This window comes from Daktulosphaira vitifoliae, unplaced genomic scaffold, assembly GCF_025091365.1.
Source record: "Daktulosphaira vitifoliae isolate Bord-2020 unplaced genomic scaffold, ASM2509136v1 Scaffold_1, whole genome shotgun sequence".
NCBI classification, from domain to species: domain Eukaryota; kingdom Metazoa; phylum Arthropoda; class Insecta; order Hemiptera; family Phylloxeridae; genus Daktulosphaira; species Daktulosphaira vitifoliae.
This window is the reverse complement of record NW_026099572.1, coordinates 23,639,278-23,665,157: the sequence shown is the minus strand read 5'-3', so window position 1 is coordinate 23,665,157 and position 25,880 is coordinate 23,639,278. Positions and strand designations below refer to the sequence as shown.

At 35.2% G+C, this 25,880-nt stretch overlaps 2 protein-coding genes and 1 long non-coding RNA gene across 3 annotated transcripts; 2 read left to right on the top strand and 1 right to left on the bottom strand.

The window, feature by feature from the left end:
- Nucleotides 1-1,481: 1,481 nt before the first annotated feature.
- Nucleotides 1,482-3,407, top strand: LOC126896159 (uncharacterized). Its single transcript, XM_050668673.1, has 2 exons — nucleotides 1,482-2,274; nucleotides 2,417-3,407. Exons 1-2 carry the CDS (start codon nucleotides 2,233-2,235, stop codon nucleotides 3,197-3,199), a joined length of 825 nt encoding a protein of 274 aa, XP_050524630.1. The 5' UTR covers nucleotides 1,482-2,232; the 3' UTR covers nucleotides 3,200-3,407.
- Nucleotides 3,408-3,442: 35 nt separating this feature from the next.
- Nucleotides 3,443-11,466, bottom strand: LOC126896179 (uncharacterized). The gene is made up of 5 exons (XR_007701792.1): nucleotides 11,233-11,466; nucleotides 4,791-5,410; nucleotides 3,900-4,028; nucleotides 3,783-3,831; nucleotides 3,443-3,555 (listed from the first exon to the last, which is right to left on the bottom strand). It is a non-coding gene; the product is annotated as an uncharacterized LOC126896179 (long non-coding RNA).
- Nucleotides 8,214-25,478, top strand: LOC126896141 (polycomb group protein Psc-like). Its single transcript, XM_050668638.1, has 8 exons — nucleotides 8,214-8,492; nucleotides 12,037-12,186; nucleotides 15,108-15,195; nucleotides 18,749-18,852; nucleotides 18,932-19,028; nucleotides 21,072-21,135; nucleotides 21,488-21,607; nucleotides 22,541-25,478. Exons 2-8 carry the CDS (start codon nucleotides 12,054-12,056, stop codon nucleotides 25,058-25,060), a joined length of 3,126 nt encoding a protein of 1,041 aa, XP_050524595.1. The 5' UTR covers nucleotides 8,214-8,492; nucleotides 12,037-12,053; the 3' UTR covers nucleotides 25,061-25,478.
- Nucleotides 25,479-25,880: the final 402 nt, after the last annotated feature.

The window sequence follows — 25,880 nt, the reverse complement described above, 5'->3', positions numbered from 1 at the left end:
ATTATATTTTTTATTAGATATCAGGTTAGATTGAATTAAAGTTTAAGTTGCACAGATGTGCCTACATTTTTCAATTAATATTATGATTATTGAGTAAATATATTAATTTTTGTAAAATTGGGTCAAATTCTAGAGTAATGTAAAAAAAATAATGTTTGCTAGAAATTTTTTATTTTTATTTACAATTGTATGCAGAAAATAAAAATTAACAATCAAATAAAAAAGTAAATTTTACTTTTGCATTGAAGTTTAAGTGGGATTTAGATGTATTATGGTCTAACTAAACCTTGCGCTCATTTTTAGCTTTATGCTATTCCAATGTTTATTTCTCACACATAAAATGATGTAGAAATAAAAATCACAATTTTATCTTACACTTAAAATAAAAAAAAAAAAAGACTTATCACAAATATTACAAATGTATACAAATGATATACGTTTATCTTGTTTTTACTACAGTTATGTGTTTTCAGTATGATTATCATTTCTTGTAATATATACAGTAGCACAACCCTACGCTCTAGTACCTTCCCTAAATTTTTATACCTATAGCTTCAAAAAAGTACTTTTATTTATAAAAATTTACAATTTGTTTTTTTGCATTATATTACTATTATAACAAATCAAATCGTTATTTTGCGCGTACTGTGTTCAATATTATATCACACGATTAACTATAATTGTTAGTTCAGTTATACGGCTATCTATATTAATCTGGTGGATTGGGTTGTAAGGGACTCATGTTCACAACGGCTTTGTGATCCTTACACAATGTTAGTAATTCTTGAATTTTTTCTCTAGTTGTTTATGCCACTACTAAAATCTCTAATTTTTATAGCATAGAAAAAAAATGTTTAACCCCTGAAATAAAATACTTTTTACGTGCCTGCTTCTATTTCTTAAATAAACTTTGTCATTTTTAATTTTTTTTAGAAACGATCAGTAAGAACGTTTAGAAAAATCGTTTAATTCGTTATAAATTACTATTAAATTACATAAGTATAAAATGTTGGTTTGGAGAATAAAATTTAACAGAAAAATTAGTCGAATTTTTAACAAATGGATTTGATGTGGTATAATTGATTAAAAAAAATGTATAAGCTTATGATATTACTATGATTATAAAAAATATTCTTAGTATCAGTTTGTGTTTAATAAAATTATTTATCAATGTGATTTAAAACTAGGTCTTGGCGATTTATACACATGATATTTTTTTTCTTTCCCTAAATAAAATTTTATTTTATTATATTCAATAACTGTTGTATAATTGTTAAGCAAGATATTTTTCAAATATTATTAACAGATTTTGTATTAATTGTTTAAAAACTTATCACGTACAAAAAACACATAAATACATATATTTAACAGTAATTTTAATTAAATTTATGTGGATTCAATTTTCCTATGTCTTATCTATAGTTTTTCACTCTTGATTTATGTGTCAAATATAAAAGCTTAGCTATAGAAATTCGACACTCTGCTTCCGTAATTCAATCCATCGCCAGTCAAAACACTCCAAACGCTAATTAGACATTTTTATTTCTTTTGATTTTTCACCGTATGCTAAAATAGTACGCAGAGAAACTATCAATAGATCACTTATACGGTTTCTAACAAAATAAAAGCCAATAACTGTCATGGATCGAGTGGACAGCGTTAATGTTTCGTAGAATTCCAAGCGACCTACTTGGTGGTGATTTACTGCAGTGGACTGTACGAAACGCTATGATAGTAAGAAAAAAGTAAATCGGTTCGCCGTCATAGCGCGTTTGCTGTTAACACACATTCTATAATGCATACGAGACAACGTTGTTAATACCACATTCCAAGGAGAAATCGACTCGATGTACAAGCACTGTAGTCTCAATAGGTAGGTGTACCTACAACATAGTTTGTAAATTATATAAACATAATACGCATGCAGCGAAAGAACGATACGTTTTCCGTTGCACTGTTGATTACAGCAATTGCACAAAACTGTACCGACTCGAAATGCTAATAAATTGATCGTTGTCGTATTATGTCGGAAGTTCGCACACAAACGTGCGTTGTATGATACCTAATATTGTGTAATGTAAATTATTATTATTGAACACGAGTTATTATCGAGCCGATATGGCTTAATCGTAAGATGAAGATGCTTAGTCCGTGACGATACGTCAAAACACTAGCGAATTTTCTGAAGTATATAAACTATTGTCGCTACCGAAATATCATCAATCGTTCATCATGAATTCCTTCGGTTTTGTTATAGCTTTCATTGCCATTCAGGTACGTTATGAATAATTCAACGTTTAATCAAAGCAACAATAGTTATTTCTAATGATAGTTATTAATAGACAATTTTTATAACAAATCTTATGTTCACATTTTTTGTAATTATCAAACTGATAATCTATGATCTATTGTTTAGGTGTACGCCTCTTCGGCTTGTCTATCTTCAGAATGCCTTTTCCCAAAACCATTATGCAAACCGTACAAATGCACAATTCCAGTACCCGTTTTAAAATCTTATTATGATGATTCATCACTCGATTGCTGTCTTGAATCTAAACTGCAAAAACCAATAAAATATTCACCTTTATTACTTGCCAAATTGTTATATCCACTTCTTAAGAATGGCCCACTACCAGTTTCTATTCCTTTCCCAGTGCCAGCTCCATGCGAATCAGCTCCAGCACCAGCACCAGCTCCTTGCTCCCCAGCTCCAGCACCAGCCCCAGCACCAACACCAGCACCAGCTCCTTGCTCCCCAGCTCCAGCCCCAGCCCCAGCCCCAGCACCAGCACCAGCACCAGCACCAGCACCAGCACCAGCACCAGCACCAGCCCCATGCTCCCCAACACCAGCTCCAGCACTCCCTGCTAACCTGCCAGCAGAACTCCAATTGCTTTTAGCAAGTGGCTCTCCAATCGCTTTGCCTCCAGTATCTTTTGCAACAAATACACCAACCATTCCTCCAGCATTATTAATTGCTTTATTAAGTGCAGCTTGTCAACCGTGTGCTACTTCTTGCGCTACACCTTGTGCTACTGAATATGCTCCTTCTTGTTTTACCGATTGTGTTCCTGCTTGCCAACCAGCTCTTTGCACCTCACCATTTCCAGCTACCCTATCTTTGTCACCCAATGACTTGTTGAGTCTTCTATCCGCTGCTACCCTAGGTTGTGCTGCTCCTTGTGCCCCATGTTGTTAACTTTTAATGTTATACATACTGAGTATAATTTTACTAACAAATGTTAATAACATTATACTTATTTATAAAATATCAGACTAATATTTATTGTTAATTAGGGTATTGATATAAAAACACATGTATAGATTTTACCCAAAAACTGTACTCAAATATTATATACTATTAAACTGATAAATGAAAACTAAAAATATATTTTTTAATATTTTTATTTAAGAGTTTTTATTTAATATATTCTTATCTAAATCTTCTTTAAAAATCTTGGCCTACTCTCCTGAAAAAGTTAGAATGTTGCAACTCCTATAAGATGAAACTTATGATTATGTTTCTTTACTTAGCATGTATGGAATAAACAAAACCTAAAAATATTCATTAATATTAAATGTAAATTATATAAATCTAACATTATAAAAGAAGATAAATCTAAAAGATGTATAAGTAGGATTTATTACAAAGATAAGTCTAAACGGACGTGAAATTTGTTATATCTTATCTTATTATGCATTTCTTTAAATTTAATTTCTATCATTATCTTCTATTAAAATTATTTAGATCATCGTAATATTTATGATTAATTTAATATTACTTTTGGCTGTGTTTTGAGTATTGAGTATTGAGTTTTGAGATTGTGTCTTCTGCAAATATATTAAAAATAATGATTACCATTGTTATGATAATGTTTACCTCTTTCTCTTCATCTCACCTTAATTTCTACTACTTGGGGTCAGCGACCGATATCCTAAATTTTCCACTTTACACGATTATCTACGTAATCTATATGCAAATCATATGACACCCAATTACATCCAACCACTTTACTTACTAACTTTACCTGAAATATAAACTATTATGATGAATAGTAATGAGCAGCGATGTATTTTCCATCTTGGAAAACTATAATCATTTTATTGGTGCTATTAAAAACGCAAGCTCTAAGAAAAGTAATAAGCTCCCGATATAACTACAAAAAAAGTGGCAAAGAGCTAATTTTTTTATAGTTTACTATTGTTTTTGTAAATTAATCTTGTTGTACTTTTTTGGATACTACTTTTTCAGTATCGCTACTATAAGTAATGCGCTATTTTCAATCATTGCATATTATACATATAATTTACAAAAGTATATTTTTCTTATAACTATTATTTCATCTCATTGCAATCAGACGTGTGATTTTATATGTAACCAAATTCTTTTTCCTTGGATACATGTCAATAAAATATAATTTCTCCATATTATTTGGGATAAACTTCTCAAATACTATTTATTTAGTAATTATATAAAAAATTATTACATTGAATTGTATACTAATTTTTGAATTTACTTTCCGCAAATGGCATGACACGATAAAACAATTTTGTTGTTTAAAAATGTCAACTAGGCAGATTAGACCATATGCATATGTATTACATATACATTATTGTATTTTTTCTTTGACCTTTTATCATTATACAAACGATTTGTAATGAAATACTAAAACCATAGGAACGAAATAGTTGCATTAAACTAACAGATAATTTTCTCAGAAATATGAACAATTTACTAAATAGTGCTTCTTAAATAAGTTTAAGTTAATAGACTAAATACAAACGCTGACCAGTAACTATACTGACGCAGCCGGCGACGGGCCGGTAAATGGAATTAGTATGCCACACAACCGCATCCGTCGTATGCTAACTATTGTACACTGTCACGGCGCGGGAGATCGGCGGATTGGAATCGCACACATTTTGATGAGGAGGTCAGAACCAGCGGTCTTTGCAGCAGGAGGTCGATTTGGTTTTTTCAATGGATCCATGCCCGTGTTTGTTTGATGATTCGTCACCATTGGGTGGTTTCCATGTTCCATATTAAAAAAAATATTAATAAATATCTATTTCAAAAGATTAATACAATGGCTAAATAAAAAATTGCATTAAATTATCCAGTTAAAAATTTTCGGCTAAAAAAAATTAATGCTCTTATTTCTAATACACCATTTAATTTACCAAAACGTTTATCCAATTTTTACATCTAATAAGTTTATTTTCGAACTTTTACCATAAATTTGAAGTTAATTATATTGTTTTTCAAAATGCTTATAGTAATTCAATTAGAATATAGCCATGATAATGACTTTATTAAATCATTTTAATGGCGATTCATTATGAATTGTCTATAATACGGTTTATGAAACAATTTAGTCATGTTGATATATTTTTCCATACATACCTGTATCTGAAATAACAGATGCGATTTAGAAGACATTTTTAATACTTTAGTAATAAAATTATTTGATTTTTATACAAGTTTTGGTTTATTTATGTCAAAATGTTACTATTTGTTTGTAAATGTAACTAATATTCAAATGCCTTCTTTAACTTATTTACGCCTATCAGAATAGGAATGTTCAAATTATTTCATATAGTGTGGGTAAAATAAAAATAACGTCAAACCCATGTGACCAACCCATTTTTAATTTTATTTTCGATAGATAATAAAACATTTTGTTGAAATGATATGAAGTAACCGGATGTCATTATAGCGCACTAAGACTGTGTAACGGAGGCGTTAGTGGCGATAAAACTACGTCGAGAATGCATATTTTTATGATTTATTACAGAATAAAGCTTGGTATTAAAAAGAAAAAACCTGTTAAGCAAATTCGGTGAAATAACAAAATCTTATGAACAATTGACATGCGTTCATAAATGAGAAATTCAGTTTAGTATAGTAAACTGAATGCTATTTTGTTTTAATTTTTATGGATAAAATGCATTGTATAATAAAAAAGGGTATTATTAGTTCAAAACCCGTAAAACAAAACTAACAGTAGTTTTATAGATTAAAATATCTATTATACTGATATAACTCTTTATGTTACTGGTGTGCTCATATATATTTAGTACTTTTTGATTTGTTTTACTGGTTAACTAGCAGCTAAGGGGTCACAAAAAGTATAGCAGAATTGTGCGCTGTAAAAATAATAAATCAATAATGACAAAAACCCTTCAAAATTTTTTTTACAGCTTGACTATTTTGAACGTCAAAACAAAAAACATTGGTCTGGAAATTATAATAATTTAGCCTCCAATAATACTGTTACGCTAATAATATTCTATATGTATATGTACACGTGTTCTCCACGCGTAAAAAAAAAAATTAGTTTGTATTAAAATAAAAATAATTAATTAAAACACAGCTCATTACATAAATATAGTTAAATAAAACTGTTTGTTTCGCCGAAAAGACCTGGCCTTTCACAGTTGACGGCTCTATTGTCAAATGTATATAACAATGAAGGCTAAAACAAAAAGAAATACGTTTCCACTCAAACACGGGCAATGACAGAAAGAATGAAGAAGAGCCAACATTTATCTAACGGCGATTTTAAACTGATAATAGTCAATCTTTTGGGGAGGGATCAAAGCCAATAACAATTCGTTTTTTATTGTATTTATTCTCCCCTTTTGCTTTATAAACTAGTAATTTGCAAAATAATGAGTTGTTGACCTGTAGTGTCAAAAAAGTGGGCCCAAATCTTTCTGTACCGTTGCTTTCGGTGGTTGGGGGACCAAACCGGCCTCCCCAAAAAGCAAGAGGTTTGACACTTTTAAGATATTTATTTTCCCTGCTTGCCTTATATAGCGGTCAGTGACAGAAATAGTGAGTTGTTAATACTGTTATGTCAAAAAACGTTCACTTGCGCATTCTTTTGTATGATTAAAGAAAAATAACAAACATTATAGACATAACCCAACGGTCCACCTTAAAAATTGTGATAGTACAACATAAGTCAAAAATATAAGTAAAAATGACACGTTATATATACTTTTTTCTTTAAAGGGTACATTTATTTTACGTGTATCTCACAGGAAAGATTTTATATACGATATAGTGTTTATCATTGATCAATTGGTACTTAATACATGTCTTACATTGAAAATTTTAATTGGTGTAATTAGTACTTTTTCCTTCAGGATTCTTCAATTCATAAAAATATTACAACATAAAAAACATATGCAAGTCGAATTTTATTTGTAAAACTTGTAAGAATATTATAAACAATACATATAATTCTCTTTAGAAAGTAATAGTGTAACTTTGATTAACGGTTAATAAAATAATTACTTGTCTAAAAAAATCTTGTAATAATTTTATGTGATTAAATTTAATAACTCTTAGGATGTAAATTATATGTCCCTCCTCGCTTTAAGTTTGTATGTATCTTTTTAACCAGATAATTTTCCAATGCGAGCTTATAGTTATTCCCATTATATTGATTGTCTATTAAAATAAGCATCGAATTCTGTTAACATATTCATGTCTCGATAGATTAAAAAAAAAATTTATCTCAGAATTTTATTGTGTTCTACTAGTATTACTTTATTAGTGAATGATTAGTTATTTTTTAAGCCTAGCACTTCTACTCGGAGTTCATTACGCAAACTTCAGTTTAATCAGTTGCGTCTTATTAAAAGCATTTCAAAATTTTTTTATTATAACTCAGCATTTTGTGAAAGTAATGTAAATTGACGAGGGACCATGTGAAATAACTTTAATTCTTATGAATAAGATGGGTCAGTTTTAATGTCGCCATTTCATAAAATAGTACAACTCATCAATTTTTAAATAACGCGGTACGACCAAATCGATGTGTTGTACCTTTATCACTTATTAATACTGTTCTCCGGTAAGTACTGTCATGAAAAGCCGATTTTTTATTCATTATTTTAGGATACATTCACCGATGGACTATTAAAAATAATAACAACGTTACAATAATCGATAGAATGGTAGGGATGTCAGCTGTACGCCGAGTATAAATGGTGTGGGGCGAAAATCCCAACGGCTTTGGTGAACCCCCACCGTATTAACAACCACGTTCATCGGTCGATGACGTCACTGAGCCAATACCGACGAGCTGTCCAGGCGGGGCGCTGAAGCCGGCATCCAATGAGACGCGATTGACCCCTTCCTTTCAGCCCCAGTAGCCGGGACCCGTTTCCCAGCCGTCGCCGCGTCGGTCTGGTTCGGCGGCAGCCTGCGTCAGTCTCTAGCCCGGTGCCGCTCGTGTCGTTCGCGTTTTTTGCCTTTTCCCGTCAAGTGCATTTCAGTTTGCCGGCGTCAGCTGTGTGTGTTCGCCGACAGTTTCGTGTGCGGAGTAGTTAATTTTCGAAATGAAATCTGTACTGTCGTTTTGCCGCGCCGTCGATTTATCGTGAAAGTGATAACTCTAGAAACATTATCGTAGTTATCAATGTGCACGGCCGCGTGTAGTGCGTACGAGTGCTTGTTATGAACGACCGTTAATACTTTGGTAAGTCAGAAAAATTAAATATTTTAATTAGACTATTTGTGCAAATGGCTCGTATTGTAAATGTGTTGATAAAAGCAGAAAATATTTTGTTGACTATAGTCGTTCACAGGCAGCAGTGGTCTATTTCAATAGTGAAAATCCGTGTGCGCATGAGGCGGCAACGTCGCACTCAGCGGTACGGCGGTTCCCCTCTATGTTTTGGATTTCGTTGTCGTGTGTATGTGTATATGAGCGTTTGTGTTGTGCGCAGCCCATGTGAAACCCCGACATTGCCGCGTAACATAATGCCTCCACTGCTGCCCCTACCCCTCCACACCTTTCCCATTCTTCACACCCGGTCGCTCTCGCACGCACCGTCGTCCGTCACCCGTTATTATCCACACACACACAAACCCGACTGTCGTGCCCATGGGTTTCCTTCCCCGCGCGCTCTCACCCTGCCTATTCTATACCCGTCAGTATCCATTCAATGAAGACCAATTTATATATCCCCTTTTTCTTATTTCTCTCCCCCGTTTCCCCCGTTGTTACCCTATTTTTTTTTTTTTTTGTTGCCCGTTATCCCCTCTAGATTTTTTTCATACACTATTGTATTGTTCACGGCCGACCTGATATTTTCTATTATTATAATGTATTGTATTTTTCATTCACATTTTTTATTACTGATTTTTTGTGGCCTATTGAGTATCGGTGTACAAAATTCTAAACGGTTTTTTTTATTTTTACTAGATCTTTGTTTGACATACGCGCATCCAAAGTATCTATTTTCAAAAACAATTCAAAATATACACATATGGATTTTTAAGTGAATGTATGTAAAAGATTATCGATAGTAATGATTTCTTCTTCTACTTTTAAAAAATGATGGACGCAATACAATATTTTCATAACAACACGTATGCTCATGTTATAAAGTGAACCCTCATACTATATACTTCCCTCGGTTAGATGCATGGCGAACCTCGTGAAACTACTCGTTTTTCCGACCCACAGAAGTGAGTATGAGAAGGGGAAGAATCATAATTGCATCATATTTGCGCAAGTGGAAATAATTGATAATTGCTAAGCTAGGTAAAAATTGTGTAGGCTGTTTGGGGGAGGGTAACCAATGAGAAGTCTGATGGGTTTTTCATCAGTCTCGTCGTCGTACAAAAAGCTGTCGCGTCATTAAAATACAACACGGAGTGACCAGAATTGTTTACTATCGAATAACATCTGAATGTACACAGCTCTTAAAAACCAGAATTTTTGTCGGTTTTACTTAATGGTAGTATGCCAAAGTTAATGTGCAATAATGGCCATAAATTGTTTTAACATGTAAGGTATTTTGACACTTTTTTTATAGCTGACCACACGCAGGGTGGCGTAAATCATTGATTAATCCTTGTCGTTCAGATTGAAATTTACCCAGTAAATGTTATTTTAACGAAGGCGTTGCTTAACATTGCGTTCAATTTGCTTTTTTCACGTTATTTCATCTCAATTTCGTGCTACGAACATTTTTTATTGTATACATATATTAATATTACGAGTCCCCCCCTCCGACCAAGTATGTGTTATGAGCATTCTTCGGGGTCCTAAAAACAACCGGTTTCCCGTGCTTATAATACACACATCCCACTCTGTCGCAGCGCACGCATTTAGCCGTACGATCCCTCTATATATTATGTTGTTGCATAATATATATATTTTCTACGGCACACGGGCTCCGTCTTGTTTGATATAAGCGCCTGTATGCATTTACATTGAGGTTTCTACGCTTCCCGTTCCGGAATTTACAGGCGTACTCATTTTGTATATATGAGATAAACAAAAGAGCCCCTATTTTTTTTTATACACGTGAGATACACGTATACCGACACGTTGGGTTCGAGCCGGCTGTGGTAGAGAGGAGGAGGAGGAGGTGTGTATCGAAATGCGTGCGGTGATCGGAGGGAATAAAAGCAGCTGCAGCTGCTTGTGCTGTCGGCGGCGGCGGCGGCGCTCACGTAGAGGAAAATCGCATTTGGAAATTTCGTCACTCAACAATGGACGATTTATAAAAATAAAAAAAAAAATAAAAAACTAGCGCGCGCACATGTCGGCGGAGGATCACTATTACTGCGCACGTATGTAACTCGGGATGAAATAATAGGAATTTCGCGGTACGGGAATGTGTAGTTCCTCTACCCCTTTTCACATGACAACGAGAAAGATTCGTTGTGATCGAATTTCTATTGACAGTGGTCAAATTTTCCGTTAATACACCATTGCATTTCGAGTTCACATCACGTGAAAAGACTCAGCTAATCGCAATGATGTCCTGTACGGCATCCAGTATTATTCGAATTCCGGTCGGGGGCGGCATGTGACGACATTGAAAAACTGGCCTTTTTCGCGGAATCGTAATGGACTTGTGCAACGTATCGATGCACACACATGGCGTGCCCAGTCACAATTGTCGAAAACCGCCATGAACAACAACAATGCGTCGTAAATCATGTGCGTTTATATCGCGTGAAAAAAATATAATAGAAAAATATTTTCGACTTTTTACAGCCGCTTAAAAGAAATAACGAAATAGTAGTAACGTTACTACGTACAGAATTTCGAGCATCGTGAGTAAACCGGTTTTTATTCGGTCTGATAATAATATCACTCTGGCCGATTTTCTGCCGCGAAGAAAACCTCTCCTCTCTCTTTCCCGCTCTTTAGTTAAAATTTTTCCCTCGGTAATAATACTAAATCGGTTACTACTTACCGTTATCCGATGTTCGTTCATCACGAGTAATCCTCGTTGATAACACATAAAAATGTAACGTTCAAAAATAACGTACATAATAAACACGGTAGACGTACATGATAAACAAAGACAATCGTAAAATGGTTCAATATATTTTTATTTATAGTAGATTAGCTACTGCGTAAGTGTTGCCGCCGACTAAATTAAGTTGCTAGTTTAAAGGTCGCCCGAAACGATTTTCCGTATTTATAAGATGTCTGAAAAAAAAATATTTACTACTTGTAATCGCGTAATTTATTATACGTCCATGTCCAAATATATCTCTAGTAGTTTTAATTTAATTCATCACTTATTGAATAACGAGAGAATATTGAAAATTCCGTCCCTTTACCCTTTTTCTTTTTTTACCTCGTCGAAGTAATGCGCGCACAAACGTAGTGCTATACTAATACTACACATATACATGTTATACCTTTTTTCTCCCCCAATACGGTACAGCCGTTTGACCCTTCAGTCGTATACGATCGCCAACTTTTCCCAATCTGTTTTGTTTGCCCTTGGTGCCATAAGGAGGTTTACCTGATAGAAAACGCCCGAGTTTTTCTTTTCATCTTTCTCTGTCCGTCCACCCTCCTCCTGCCGCCTACCGCCGCCTTTATTATTATCTCGACCGCCCCGTGTGCAGAGTACTCGAGTCCCTTCGGTCTGAACGCACGCAAGAGGAGGAAACTCGCACACGGAATCATATATGTACTTGCATTCCTATCCCACGCGATTGATTTATGAAACGTGTAATTTATTATTATGATGTTTTATTTACAGATAAGAATATTCGCAACATGTCGGCTCTTCAGTCCTGCGTACCGCCCAAAGGTCGAGTGAAACTCACCGACGTTAACCCCCATCTGGTATGCGTCTTATGCCATGGATATTTTGTAGACGCTACCTCAATCGTGGAGTGTCTCCATTCCTGTGAGTACTAAATTCAATAAATTATATTTATTAAATGATTTTTTTTTAATTGATCACAACTATAGTGGATTCGAGTAGTTATTGTCTATTGAAAAATGCAACCGACAAAACTAGTATGACGACTTCAGTTGCATGGCATGATGACAGTAGGGGACATTATTTGTCGAGGACGCGCTTTCTACGTGTCAAAGTGTGTCCTCGCCGTATTTTCAATGAAACGTCACACATTGATTTGAAAAACTTAAAACAATGAAAAACGTTATATTCTAGTAGCTATAGACGAGAGTGTAGAGTAATAAAATTTATTCATGTAAGTGTTGTGCACACTGTGGTGTTTACTCTATTGGTCGGGATTTGAATAGTTCCCGCGACACAACAGTGTATGTTAAACGAATTCGGTACACGACGTGCATATTTTTTTTTATCGAATACCGTGTGAGAAAATATTTAGTGCGTATAGCCGAAAAATACTTTAAACACGCCGCGTGCGTATAGAAAAATCGGGTCAACGCCACGTTAATTATTACCATTCCTAATATGCCTAATTAAATTTGCATAACTATTTCCAGCACTAGTTTAGTTTTTTTTTTTTTTTATAAAATTTTAATTAATATTAAATATTAATATAAATTTTATGCCGTTCGTTACGCTCCGCGATAGTGTGAAGAGAAAATTTAGCAGTTCGGACGATAAAAAAAAAAAAAAAAANAAAAAAAAAAAAAAAAAAAAAAAAAAAAAAAAAAAAAAAAAAAAAAAAAAAAAAAAAAAAAAAAAAAAAAAAAAAAAAAAAAAAAAAAAAAAAAGTGGTGTTGCACCGGTGGTCGGTTTGGGCACTGCACGCACGACGTGCTGCCACCGCTGATGCGACCGGTCGCGTGAACGTGTGATTGATTGCCGCTCGGCAACGACTGTGCGGTATGTTTGATCGGGCGGCTCGTGTTACGGAGTTGTTGCGACGCTGTGTGTGTTCAAGCATGGGCGGTGGTGTTTGTGTGTGCGAACGCACGACGTTGCCGTTGTGCCGGCGTGTTTTGATGGGCAAAACGACAACGGCGCACCGAGGAAAACACAACAACAAAAACCATCTGTGTGACGTTTCGTCTGTGCACCGCCGCCGTATACACTTCTTCTCCCCACTACTCATTGCTGCGGCTATTCTGTAATGCTGCCGCCGCCGCCGCCGCCACCGTGTACTAACCTACGGCTCGTAAATCCGTCACAAGGACCTACGCGGCGGCGGCGTCTGTCCCGTACTACTGCGATAATGCTCTCGCACTTCTTGTCGTCCCGGGGGCAATGTGGGAGCGTCTCCGTCGCTACCATGTCCGCCAGCGGGTAGTGGACCTCTAATTGGACGCCGTCGGAGGGATGTTGAAAATATTGTACCGCCGCTCATCACGACCAACGATGATGATCCTTTACAACAACGGAGGGGAGGGAAAGTAATCCTTAACGGATGTTACACGGTTGAGGATTACAACGCCGCCCTTGAAGTTTCATTTTTAGATCTCCCCCGCGATGCTCGTTTTTGTTGCGCGACGAAGATTTTTAGATTCAACTCTACTGAAAAATTAATAGCTGATGACACTCGAGTTATATTTTTGAAGGTTGAACTCGATCGATTGGCCGTCTAGTTTAAAAAATTACACGAGTTGTAATGTGTCAGCCGTTTGCAAAATACAATATCTCGTGTTAATATTCTCATGATGGTAGCTGCTGCTGTCTCATAATTTTCTAGGTTAACTAGGCGGTAGATGCAAATATTATATAAAATAATTTTTTATATTTTTAACTATTATGCTTATAACAATAATGAAATATAATGTACACTTGTAAAACGTGGTTTTTATAGGGAAAATTTATTTATAATTTTTTTTTTTTGTGTTATTTTATATATATATTTTACATAGATAAAAGAGGGGTAATGTTTTTAATCGTAAACTCGGCTCTATTTTGAAATTATGTTTTAATCTCGCATGCTTAACTTGAACTATTTGTCAGCATTCTTATTAATGCCAGAAATTCTTATTGTTTTCTTGCGCTAATCGATTGTTTTTATGTAATATGACAACATTGAAAATGAGTATATTTTACATGACTGGAAAAAAAATATTCGATAGGTGATGAGTATTTATAGTTAATGTTGAAGTAAGGGTTGTATTATTTGACATATTGGGCCTTTTCTACGAATGAACAATATCTCAATTTATTTTGTATAATTTAATTTTGGGAATAACACTAATATTCAATTTTTGATATGATTAAAAAAAATTTAATTAGAAATAAAAAGGTAATGAGCGCTCGGTTCGATATCTCTACTCGAGGCAATGAACTCCTCTGCATGTTTGACATTGCAATAATCAACTAAAATGGTAAAGGATTATTTTGATGCATTTTGTGTTTGACGACGTCTTAATAGCAGCAGCTGACCGGGAAAAGTCTCTATCGCCCATGACGATTTAATACCAATAGTGATAATTTCAACTATATATATATAAAAATATTTATCCCATTCGCTGGCACGTTAATAATAACAGTTAAACTTAATTTAGTTAGTTTGATCGTGAGCATCATTGATGAGGCCCAATGCGCTGCTACTGTATTTTTTACTAATCATTACTTGTACACGAGTTAATCAGCAGTCGATTTATTCCGTTACATTAAGACCTCTATTATTATAATTTTCTTGGCATCTTAGACGATAGAATGAAAAAAAAAACTGCCTTTATTGTTGACATTCAAATGTACCAGGAAATGGTGTGCGGTCTATTACCATATATATTTCTGTTCATCGCCCCAAAGATCATAATATGCTAATGAGTGAAGTTTTTTCGTTTTGGACGCTTTAAGCTAACATAAAACAAAAAATGCTTGGATGTAAATAGCTTTACTAATGTTTTTCTTTCTGATTTTTGTTACAGTTTGCCGTAGCTGCATAGTGTTGCACTTGGATAAGAAAAGCTATTGTCCGATATGTCAGGAACAGATCCAAAACAGCAAAGCACTCAAGTAAGCTTATTATAATTGATTTTGCTTGTACTTTCCCTCCAGCGAATCGTCACATCCCTTTTGACATATTTTCTCGCTCTCTCGCTGCTCCCTATTAATTTGCAGCATGAAAATATACGTCGTGTATACCGTTAACTTATACACGTAATTGTTATTATATAATATCTAAACGAAAAAAGGGGGTGACGTTTCTATTACAACATGGCGCGTGTGTCATGCGTGTGCTTCGTAATGATTATTAAACTGATTTTGTTGTTGTCCATGGCAAAATCAATCATAATCAAATCCAAGCTGGTGCAATATTAAAAAAAAACTCGTGGTTTATTTTTCCGTTTAAACGACTTATCATTTAACATTTCATAAAAATTTCATAAAATTTAACATTTCATAAAATTGCCACTACGTCTCGTTTTCAGCTTATAACACGAAAGATAAACACGCGTGTAACTCGATTATTATACATTTTAATGATAACACGAATAAAATTAAATATAATAATATTTCAATGTTTTTTTTTCTTTGTTTAATTAACAATAATTTTACTATTCAAAAATTAACGATATATGTTTATATGATCTAAAAACATACAAGGCAAATAGAGAGATAAAAACTTTTTATCGTGTTGTGTCTACTTTGTATCAAAAAGTTATGTACACCAATTTTATTTTCATAAAAAAAAATTCCTTAAGATATAATTACACGAATAAAAATATAATTTTGATAAAATTTCCTTCTTTAAATTTCCGAGTACGGTTTACCACCTTCTGATTATGCGTTTTAGTGCAAATTTATCTATATTGAATAATTATCATAAAATTAAATGTGAAATGGCGCAATACTGCAGTTTATTAGTGTGTGTGTACTCGTTATGTAAAAAATTATCATTGCATTGTGATATTTGAAAATTGAGATTATTAATAGGAGAGCAAGTAGTATGACTTGAATGAAAACAAGTTTTTTCCGTGTATTTTAATTTCAATTATTTTATATTTATTAAAAATTAAAATAATTTAAGCCATGCTGGCATTAAGTTAGCAGCAACTTTATTTTTTAGCACGTGCGTACCTGCTCTGTTAAATAACTTTCATATTGTGCAACGCATAATTTTACACAAATACGTTTGTTTTAGATAATAAAATATTAATGGAACCCGTTTAAATGATAATAAATCTGGAATAATATTTTTAATATGCTTAAATGTTATATACCACTGAAGTTATGTTGTCTTTCAAAAGTTTTATATGTGCTATTATTCACACCATATCGACTTCGCTAGAATGAGTCGACTTTGACCGCAAAAAGAAAAGAAAACTAACACAATATGTATTTGAGAATACCGAAGGGAAAACTAGACAAAGGAAATCGCTGCCAGCGAGACAAACGTAAAAGGAAGAAGGGTCCCTGGCGAATGACAGAAAAAAAGTTCTAATGGTAAAAGGGATTGGATCTTCTTAGTTGGGCTCTCGTATGATTCTGCTCGGAATTCTGTGTCTTTGATTGAACGGCAATATTGTGATGATTTCCCGAGTAAATATTTACAAAAAGATTAAAATAAAAAACGTAAATTGTTGCAGTGTTATTTCACTTGCCATTCAAGTAAATATTTTATTACCGTTTTGTAATAATACCGTTTAATTCTGTGAAAGTTTCTTTTGAATCCTAAGATCCCATAATTTTTGTATTTTATATAATCAAAGAGAAATTTTTTTGTTGTTCTCTAGGCTATAGTAGTTATAGCCTAAAGAATAACAAAAAATTTCTATTAATGCAATTATTGCACTTCGAGAATTATTACTCAAATGTAATGACGCACCGTAAAATATTCACTGGATCCAAAATTATTAAAGATGTGAAAACTTGGTGGGATATTAAGTGTCGGTATATTTTTTAAACTATCGATTGACTCATTTTTACACAATATGCATATAAAATGTGAAAATGTTGATAAAATGTAAGTAGTTAATGCGTAACACGTGAAATTTTTATTGAAGTTAATTATAAAGATAGCCTTTACGGTAAAAATAAAATGTTATCACTAAGCTTAACATTATGAAAGTATCTAGATAAGCAGACGGTAAATATTTTATTTATTTTGGAGAAGTTTTTTTATTGGTTAGTTTGATAATCGCGAAACTTGTAAACGGCGGCACACATACCTATGGGAGTTTTCTCGTAGGAAAAGTATTCGGCAAGGTGACGACGACGTCGTGTGTGTGCAATCATCGCCGCCGGCTTGAGCGGTTTAAGTCGAGTTTCCTCATTGCCGCCCGTGTCAATGGCCTTTCTCTCTCATTGCTTACACTGCACACACAATGTTGTTGCCGAATTCCTCTTGTCCGTTTAGACCTATAGAATAGCAACGTTTCTTGTAACAATTTGCGACCAGCGCATATTGTGTACGGTTAAGTTTTCCATCTGATAGCCGAGTGCATTATTACTAGCGGCACACTAATACAATGGACGTTTGTATCCAGTAGAGCGTTGTAGCTGTGAATCGTGTAACGACCCCCTGAAGTGTGAACGGAGGAATTGATGCTGTTCGCGTTGCAATCTCTGGTCGCGTTAAAATAGCAAAGCGAAGACGAATGGACAATAAATCAGATTTTCATTGAATAATCGACGGCTGTTTTTCCTTTACCAAATTAATTCTGATTGGGTGACGCGTTTGTGTTTGTTGAAACAGATGTAAATACTACTACACAAGGCATTTATAAAAGTTATTTTTAGTTCGTTATTGTTTTTACCACGACCGTTGTGTGGTTTATTTGTCGGTTGTCGTCAATACAAGTCACATTTACACTCATCGAGGTGTGTTAGTGTAGAAAAAAAAAAAAACCATAGCGCGTTATTGTTTACCGGGCAAAGAGTGTCGCGCTCAGATAAGAAAAGCCAGTCCTTCCGGAATTATGTTCAGGTCACCATTTGCGTCGTTTTGTGTAGTATTATATGGATCCGGCACACCCTACACGATTATGTAGTAAAAATATCTGGATAGGCTCTTGTTCAAACTGAAACGTACGCAATTCGATATCTGTAATATTTTTGGCACAATTAATTTGATATGAAAAAACTGTTTTTGTGATATGGTTGTTACCGAAATTTCCTGTATGCTCATGAGGACAGCTTCTTGAATAGACAGTTATATTTTGCCCTACAACGGAAGATCTATCTATCATTGCAGTACACCCTATTAAATTTAATGTTAGAAAATTTCAGTTACAAATTTCACGGGATGGGGCGACGGCTGCGATAAACACTAGTGTTTACATCTTTGCCCGAGATGAACAGTGACCCTCGTTATTCTCATTGTGGTTTACTAAATGGGAATGTGCGCATCCGCTTTGTTATTAAATGCGGCATCTCCTCGCTGTACCCCACATTTTATACGAGACGCTATCCTTTTTTTTAATATTTGATATAAGATGGCGATTTGTACTGGTTGTTTAACGGTGAAATATATAAAATAACATTATCTACCCTTAAAATAAAAAACGAAAATGTCACCGCTATATGTTTGATATGAAAACTCCTAACTGTTATTTTTATTTTTTAGGCCCGACAAAGCTTTGCAGGACATAGTGTACAAGTTGGTGCCTGGACTGTTCCATTCGGAAATGAAACGCAGGCAAGAATTCTATCAAAAACACCCGCACAGGGGTGAGTACGGATGCGATTAGCATTTGTTTATTGCAAATTAATAATATTTTATTTACTAATAATTTTTATTTTTGCGTAGATATGCACCTACATCCTGAAGCTCGGGGCGTGACAGTCGATCGTATCGTGTACACGGCCGATGAGACGATTAGCTTGTCGTTGGAATATTATGATAAGTGAGTACAAGATACATGCAATTTTTTTTTTTTTTTTTTTTTTCATAACATTGATTGTTTTTAACGACTCGAGTAAACGCAATACGCGTTCTTAGATTTTTATCGCCTGCCATAAAACACGTAGTACTAAGCGAAAACACTACTTCTTTCCTTTAAGTTGGTAAAAGATCATTTATTTATGTCGGCTCGAATAGGTATTTCAAAACCGGTTAATGAATATTTTCGACGCGAGAGGAGGTGACTTTTCACAACGCTGGTTTATTTTGTAACCATTCGCTACGTAACCCATTTCGAATAGGTTGTGGGATTTAATAATTGTTGAAGGGGCAAGTAGTTTTCCGTCTCGTTTCTTCTTCCCCTCCGCCACTGCTGTCGTTCAAGCCGGAAGCCACAGGTCTTCTTCCCCGCTCCGCCTTCACAACTGCCCTTCAAACGCCCGCGGCAAAGAGGGGCCCCCAAATGCACTTGGCATTCGCACACCGGCTTTTATACATGATATCGATCTGAAAAGAGAAACCCAGCGGTGGCATTCTAGTCACCTTGGTAACCGCGCGACAGTCCGGAAAAGCGTCATACTAACATCTCCCAGTTGCTGCCTCGTGCGTCCCAAAGAGAGCCGTCTCGAACTGAAAAAGAAAAAAAAATATGCATAGAAACTGTATAGAAATGAACTCTAGTGGTGTTCAGTGCGATGAGTTGAGTAAATTATTTCTACTGAACGATCGACTGAGCAAAATAATGGAAATATTTTGAAGCGCGTTGAAAACCGGGATCATTGTACTATCTAAGTAGGACGACGACGACACGTGAAATAAAATTATATTAAAAATTTGAAAGTAATCTAATGGGAGATTTCACTTCTGCACGCGTGCGCACACACTCCGTTTGCAATGTACATTCTCTATTTGCTATTCCTCCCTCTACTGTTTTCGGCGGCAAATATGATTGACGGCCGTCGAACCTTTTCCTACACCCTTTCCACTTTGCCCATTCTCGCCCCGTCCGCCTGTATTTCGATCAAACACTATATATCCACACATTGTTGTTTTCGACCCTCATCCCCGACGTCTCCCCAACATAACTTTATTGTTACTTAAACGCCGTTGAATACATACATATGTGTGTGTGTGTGTGTGTGTGTGTGTGAGCTCCGTTCGAACCCCTTCATATCTATTGGCAATGAGCCGCGATCACATGGCGTACGTAATATTATCGAGTAGGTACACGCTGAACGTGTTTTTTGACATGTGGAATTTCATAATTCGATTGTCGTCGTAGGGGCCACTTAAATTTTATAACCCCTCTCCTCCCTCCCCAGAACGTATGCCTACGATTTAATTGTGCGCGTATATTGATAATACATATCGGTTCTCATTCTTTTTAGTGTAAACCGCCAGTTACCGGGTGTCTCTTTGCTCTCTGTTGTACAGCACGCAAAATGTAGGTGCATCATGTATGCATTATATTTAGTAGTGTGCAGCTGTTGCTGCTTATTAATGCCATGGCTACCGCCCCGTTTCGAAATATACCTTTTTTTAATATAAGTAACGGTAAAACGAATGAAAAAAAGGGTCTGCGTTGGATAGAAATGTAATATTAATGAATATGATTAGATAGTGGGCGGCGCCGTTATGTTGGTGGTAAAGCCACGAAAAATTAAGAAATATATGTATATCGATTATTTACTATAAAAATTATCGTTGTTAATTCTCGCGAGGTGCTCTTATGCGGTAAAAATTAATTTACTTTTATGAATGGTTTATATAACTATGTATTAATTATGATAACTGAAATGCCTATTTTATTTTTACTTTTCGCGCTGATTAGTACACCCAAACTCACTTTATCCTTGAATCGATTCGTATCCTACTTGGTGATATTACAAATAATTTATATATGTTTATCCGTCTACCTCGATAACTTTAAGTGATATACAATAAAAATTGATCACTTGTGGCTAATTAATTTTACTTAACACTAAGTGAAATTTTTTTTTTATCTAAAAAATACTTTGTTTCAAGATGTTTTATTTGATTTTTCCAGGGAATGTGAACAAGAAATTTGGAAAAATGCAAATGACAATGGCGTGCAGTGTGTAATTGAAAAAGTGAGTAATTTAAATTTTACGGGTCACTTAAAATTTTTCAGCTAATTTAAATTATTAATTAAAGAGATATTTGTATGGTAATATTTACGAGCTTTTATAACACTGACCATAACGATATTATCCGTAAACATCTACGGGGGCACACAATGATTTATAACAAAGTTGTTCATCAAACAATATCGATAAATAAACTTTAACGAAATTAATTGTGTTCACTTTTGTTTTTGTTCCAACACTCTTTTGCTGTCTACTAACTTTTAACGATCTACCAATTCGTTAAGCTTACGTAAAAACTGTGTTATTTTTAATTTATAAATTACTAAAATGTATGTCTTATTTGTTGTTGTTGTAGGTAGAAAAATCACAAAGGAGTGTAGTCAGAAAACGATATTTGAGATGCCCCGCTGCCGTGAGAATGTCACATTTAAAGAAATTCATCCGAATGAAATATAATCTGAAACCTTCTGACTTGGTGAGTTTTTTTTTTTAAGAATTATTTTTCTAAACTGTAAACATATTATTATATGTATGTGTAAGTATCATGTATATGAAATAATAAAAATCAAATAATCTATTCTCCGAATAGTACTTGAAAAACAGAAGGCTAATATCTCTCGGTTGATATTTGTTTTTTTAATTTTCAATTCTGTCTTGCGCGACCTTATTGCTAGTGTCTTTTTTTTTTTTTTCCTCGACAATCGCCGGAAGTCAATTTACCTCGACATAACGCGGTGTGGCCGCCTGTCCCCTCTCTCATTCCGTCTCCCTATCGTATGAATGACGTCAACAAAAACGTCTAACTGACTAGACAGTATGAATAGTGGAAAATATTTATCGAAAATTTAAAAAACCTAGACTAGAAATGACCTCTCTTTGTGTTCTAGTTTAATTATGCGATAAAATTCAAAGAATGTGTTTAAATGTTTTTTTAATATTGTTTCAATAATTTCTTACTTATCAATAACAAGTTTATAAACAATTTTATGGAAATTACTAAAATTAACTTCAAATTAATTTGATGCTTTTCTCATATATCCTAAGGTTTTTTTTTTTAATTTGGAAACTAACACAAACATTATTATGATTTTTAACAGTCAATTACTCTACATCGAATGCTCTCTATACAAAATTATAATTTACAAAATATACACTATTTTATGAATTGTTAGACTGTATTTGATATTTAAAAGGTCTCAATTTTATTATTTATAATAAAATTTATAATTTATATTTTTTTTTATATTTATTAAGTTGACCATCTATTTTTTATAATTGTATAATTAAAAAAATCTTTTCAGAGAATTTTCACGGATGTAAACAATTGTAATAAATTGATTTGTCTAAATTAACCATTGTGTGGTTTAAAAATAACGTAAGAGTAACTGATTTGTATGTATATTTCCAGGTGGAATTACTGTATAGGCGGGAGAGTTTACCTGAAGAGTACTCATTAATGGATATTGCATACATTTACACTTGGAATCGGAACGAACCGATGCGTTTTTTTTATAAGATAAATGCTCAAATGACGGTTCCAGTGTTTTCTGTAGCAAATAAAGACCGTATCATAACAGAAGCGAATGATCGTAAACTTCTTGACAATAAAAATACAGTCGCCAGTATCGATACTGTCATAACTACTGCATTGCCAATTCCGACACCTGTAGTGCCGACTATTCCTATTCCCGCGGTTAATGATAACTGTGTTACTGGAGATACTAAGAAGTCCGTACCTGAGTTATTGAAGTTGCCGGCAGTAGACGAATCAAAATCCACTAATAATAGCAATAATATTAGTACTAAAGAGATGACTTTACCGTTGCCTCCAGTAGTACCACCCAATCCTCCGATATCACCAGAGGGCACATCCAGGAAGGAAAACGTTTCGGATAATATTCGAAATAGTTGTGCTAATGAACTCAAATCGACAGTAGTAGTTCCAACTGCTGTTCAAGCTAACAATGTCAACAAATCATCAGCAGTACTAAACGACAAGAAGCCGGCAGTCAATGACGGCACTTCGGATGTTCCTATGAAGAAATTGGAAAAGCTTGTCGATCAACAACAACATCTAACTTCTATTCCTGTACCAATGGTTTCTTTGGCGAGTACAGTCGCTTCGAAAAGACCGATCAACGGAGAATCAAAACTTAATTTATCCATCTCTAAATTGCTTATGAAAAACCGTAACGCTGTCGTCACTACAGCAAGTACCGCCTCTCCAAAATTTATACCTACTCCACAACAAATGCAACAAATTGGCATGCACACATCAATACCGAACATCCAACCGCAGTCGCCAACACAATCGCCTCTACCGCAATCGTCTCAGCCCAACGCTTGCGTACGGCCGGGTTACCCCGGAATGCATGCATTTAAACGATCCCCATCGGACACAATACCTATTCGTAGTCAGGCACCCACTAATCGCCCGCCCTTTATACCGGTGCGTAAATCGTATGAATGGAACAAGGCGAGGAATAATAACAATAATAATACTGCAAAACCCGCAGTGTCGTCTCCTCGTGCAGGCAAAGACGTCGCAGTCAAATCGACTGAAAAACTATTGGCCCCGAAAAAATCGCCTTTGCCGATTACGGAAAAACTTTTGGCGCCCAACAAGACTATTTTACCAGCGGCCGAGAAAGCATTGGTACCTAAAAAGTCACCCGTACCAGTTGCTGAAAAAGCCGTCAATTCCAAAAATTCAACTGATGAACTGAATGCTGCTCAAAGCTTACTACGCGTCAGTCAAGATATCAGACTACAACCTACACCTAAACCGCCGACGGTCGACAGTATACACGATCGGTTCAACTGCGAATCTTCGCTACAGATCACCAAAGTTAGTGATCCCGGCGATGCCGCTCATCAGCCGGCAGCAGTAGTTGCCAATTTGGGTTCTGACAAAACTAACTGCCCTCCTAGTCTACAAATAATGCGTGTACCGCACCAACAAGCGCCCGTTGAAAAAGTCACATCTTCCAAACCAGTCTCTGAAAGCAATAACAGTATCATCACCCCTCAGCCAACCGGTAAACCGATCAATAAAAAACCGGTACCTAGTCTTTACAGTATGCAACCAGCCAAACGCAAGGAAGAAGGAGTGACCGTGGCACAACCAGAGAACGGTAAGAGGATGGAAAGGCGAGTGGACACCGAAAACGGTATACTTAGCGTTTCGCTTTTGACTGAAACAACCAAACAGGACATGGACGCCAAACGTCGTGAAGTTGTCCAACCGGACGTGTCTATTAAGCTCATGACGTTTCCGAATTCACCTGCCGGGGGGGAACAAGGGACCGCTCCGAAAAAAGCGCCCGAATTAAATCCAATCAAGAGGAAGCAACAACCCACAGCGGAGGAAAGCGTACCGGAACTAGGTAAACGGAAGAGTACGCCGCCTTCTCGACCTAAAGATGATATTCCTCAACTCATCGAAATCAACTCGTCTCCGTACGCAAAGCTATTGCCAGCAGTGACAAAAAAACCTACGACCGGCAACAAAGTTTTGGATTTGTCAAAGTCTCCTCCTAATGGTGGTCTCGTTAAACGCATCAGTCCACCCAAAACGACATTGGTAAAACGGCCCAGTCCAGAAAACGCAAACGGTCTGAAGCGAGTCAGTCCCGAGGCAGGCGGTGGATCGCCTAGCAAGAAAAAGAACATAAACCCTATTTTACCGTCAGTTTCACAAGCAGTCCCGATATCGCCCAGTGCCGCCGCCGCCGCCATCAATTCCAACTTGTTGTTTGCGGCCCAACGTCAAGCCGCTGCGTTCTTATTGAAACAACATTTCGATTCGCTCAACAACGGTTTGTTAAATAGAGGCAAAAACGGAACAGCCGCCTCTGTCGAATGGCCCCGTGCCATGTTCAACCCAGCTCTGTTTGCTCGACCACCTCCGACCAACCTAAATAACTAGACCATCGGATTCGAACGGTTGAGTCGATTTATCAATAATTTTATCTTATCGAAACGCAAAAACATTTTAGTTAATTATTTTTAATATTTGTTATTTTACTTATTTTTTTTTTTGTTAATGAGTTCATAACTCGTGTTTGTACATAATTAAAACTGGCTGTATACGAGTACTACGGTGTAGTATGTAAATTATATTAATTATCACGAGCATTTGACTGTTTAAAAGTGAAAACATATTAATTTATGAATGCGTATGTACATATTATAGTTGTATTAAGCTCTTAAAACTGCATGTATTATGTACTTTTCAATGTGTATGTAATGTAAGTCTCATATGATAAGCGCACTGCTGTTGTACATAAAACAAAAAAATTATTTTTGTAACTAGAAAAATAAACGTCTATTATATAAAAGAATAACCATTTTGTTGATTTTATTTTACTAAAGATATTTTCACCTTCAGATAATATTTTGCTGACCACGCAGCAAGTGAGCAGAGCTCTGAGGTCACATCTGCTTTTTTTCGATTAGACGGATGACCTTTTTTGAGGGTTATCGGGAGTCTTTATACTTTTCAATTTAGTTATTACACCATTAATTACCGATGTTAAAACTTATCGTGTTTACATACGGCCTTGCATTTGGCGTTTTTTTTTTTAACCAGTCTATAGTAGCAGAAATCACATAACAAACAAAATTTTTTTAATATATTACTAAGGATTCAACGGTCGTTCTTTAAAAAAAACATAACTCAATAAATAGAAAACCGTCATTGCTCACCTGTCGGTGAACTACACATCTGTTGTCCCTCTGGAACTTGA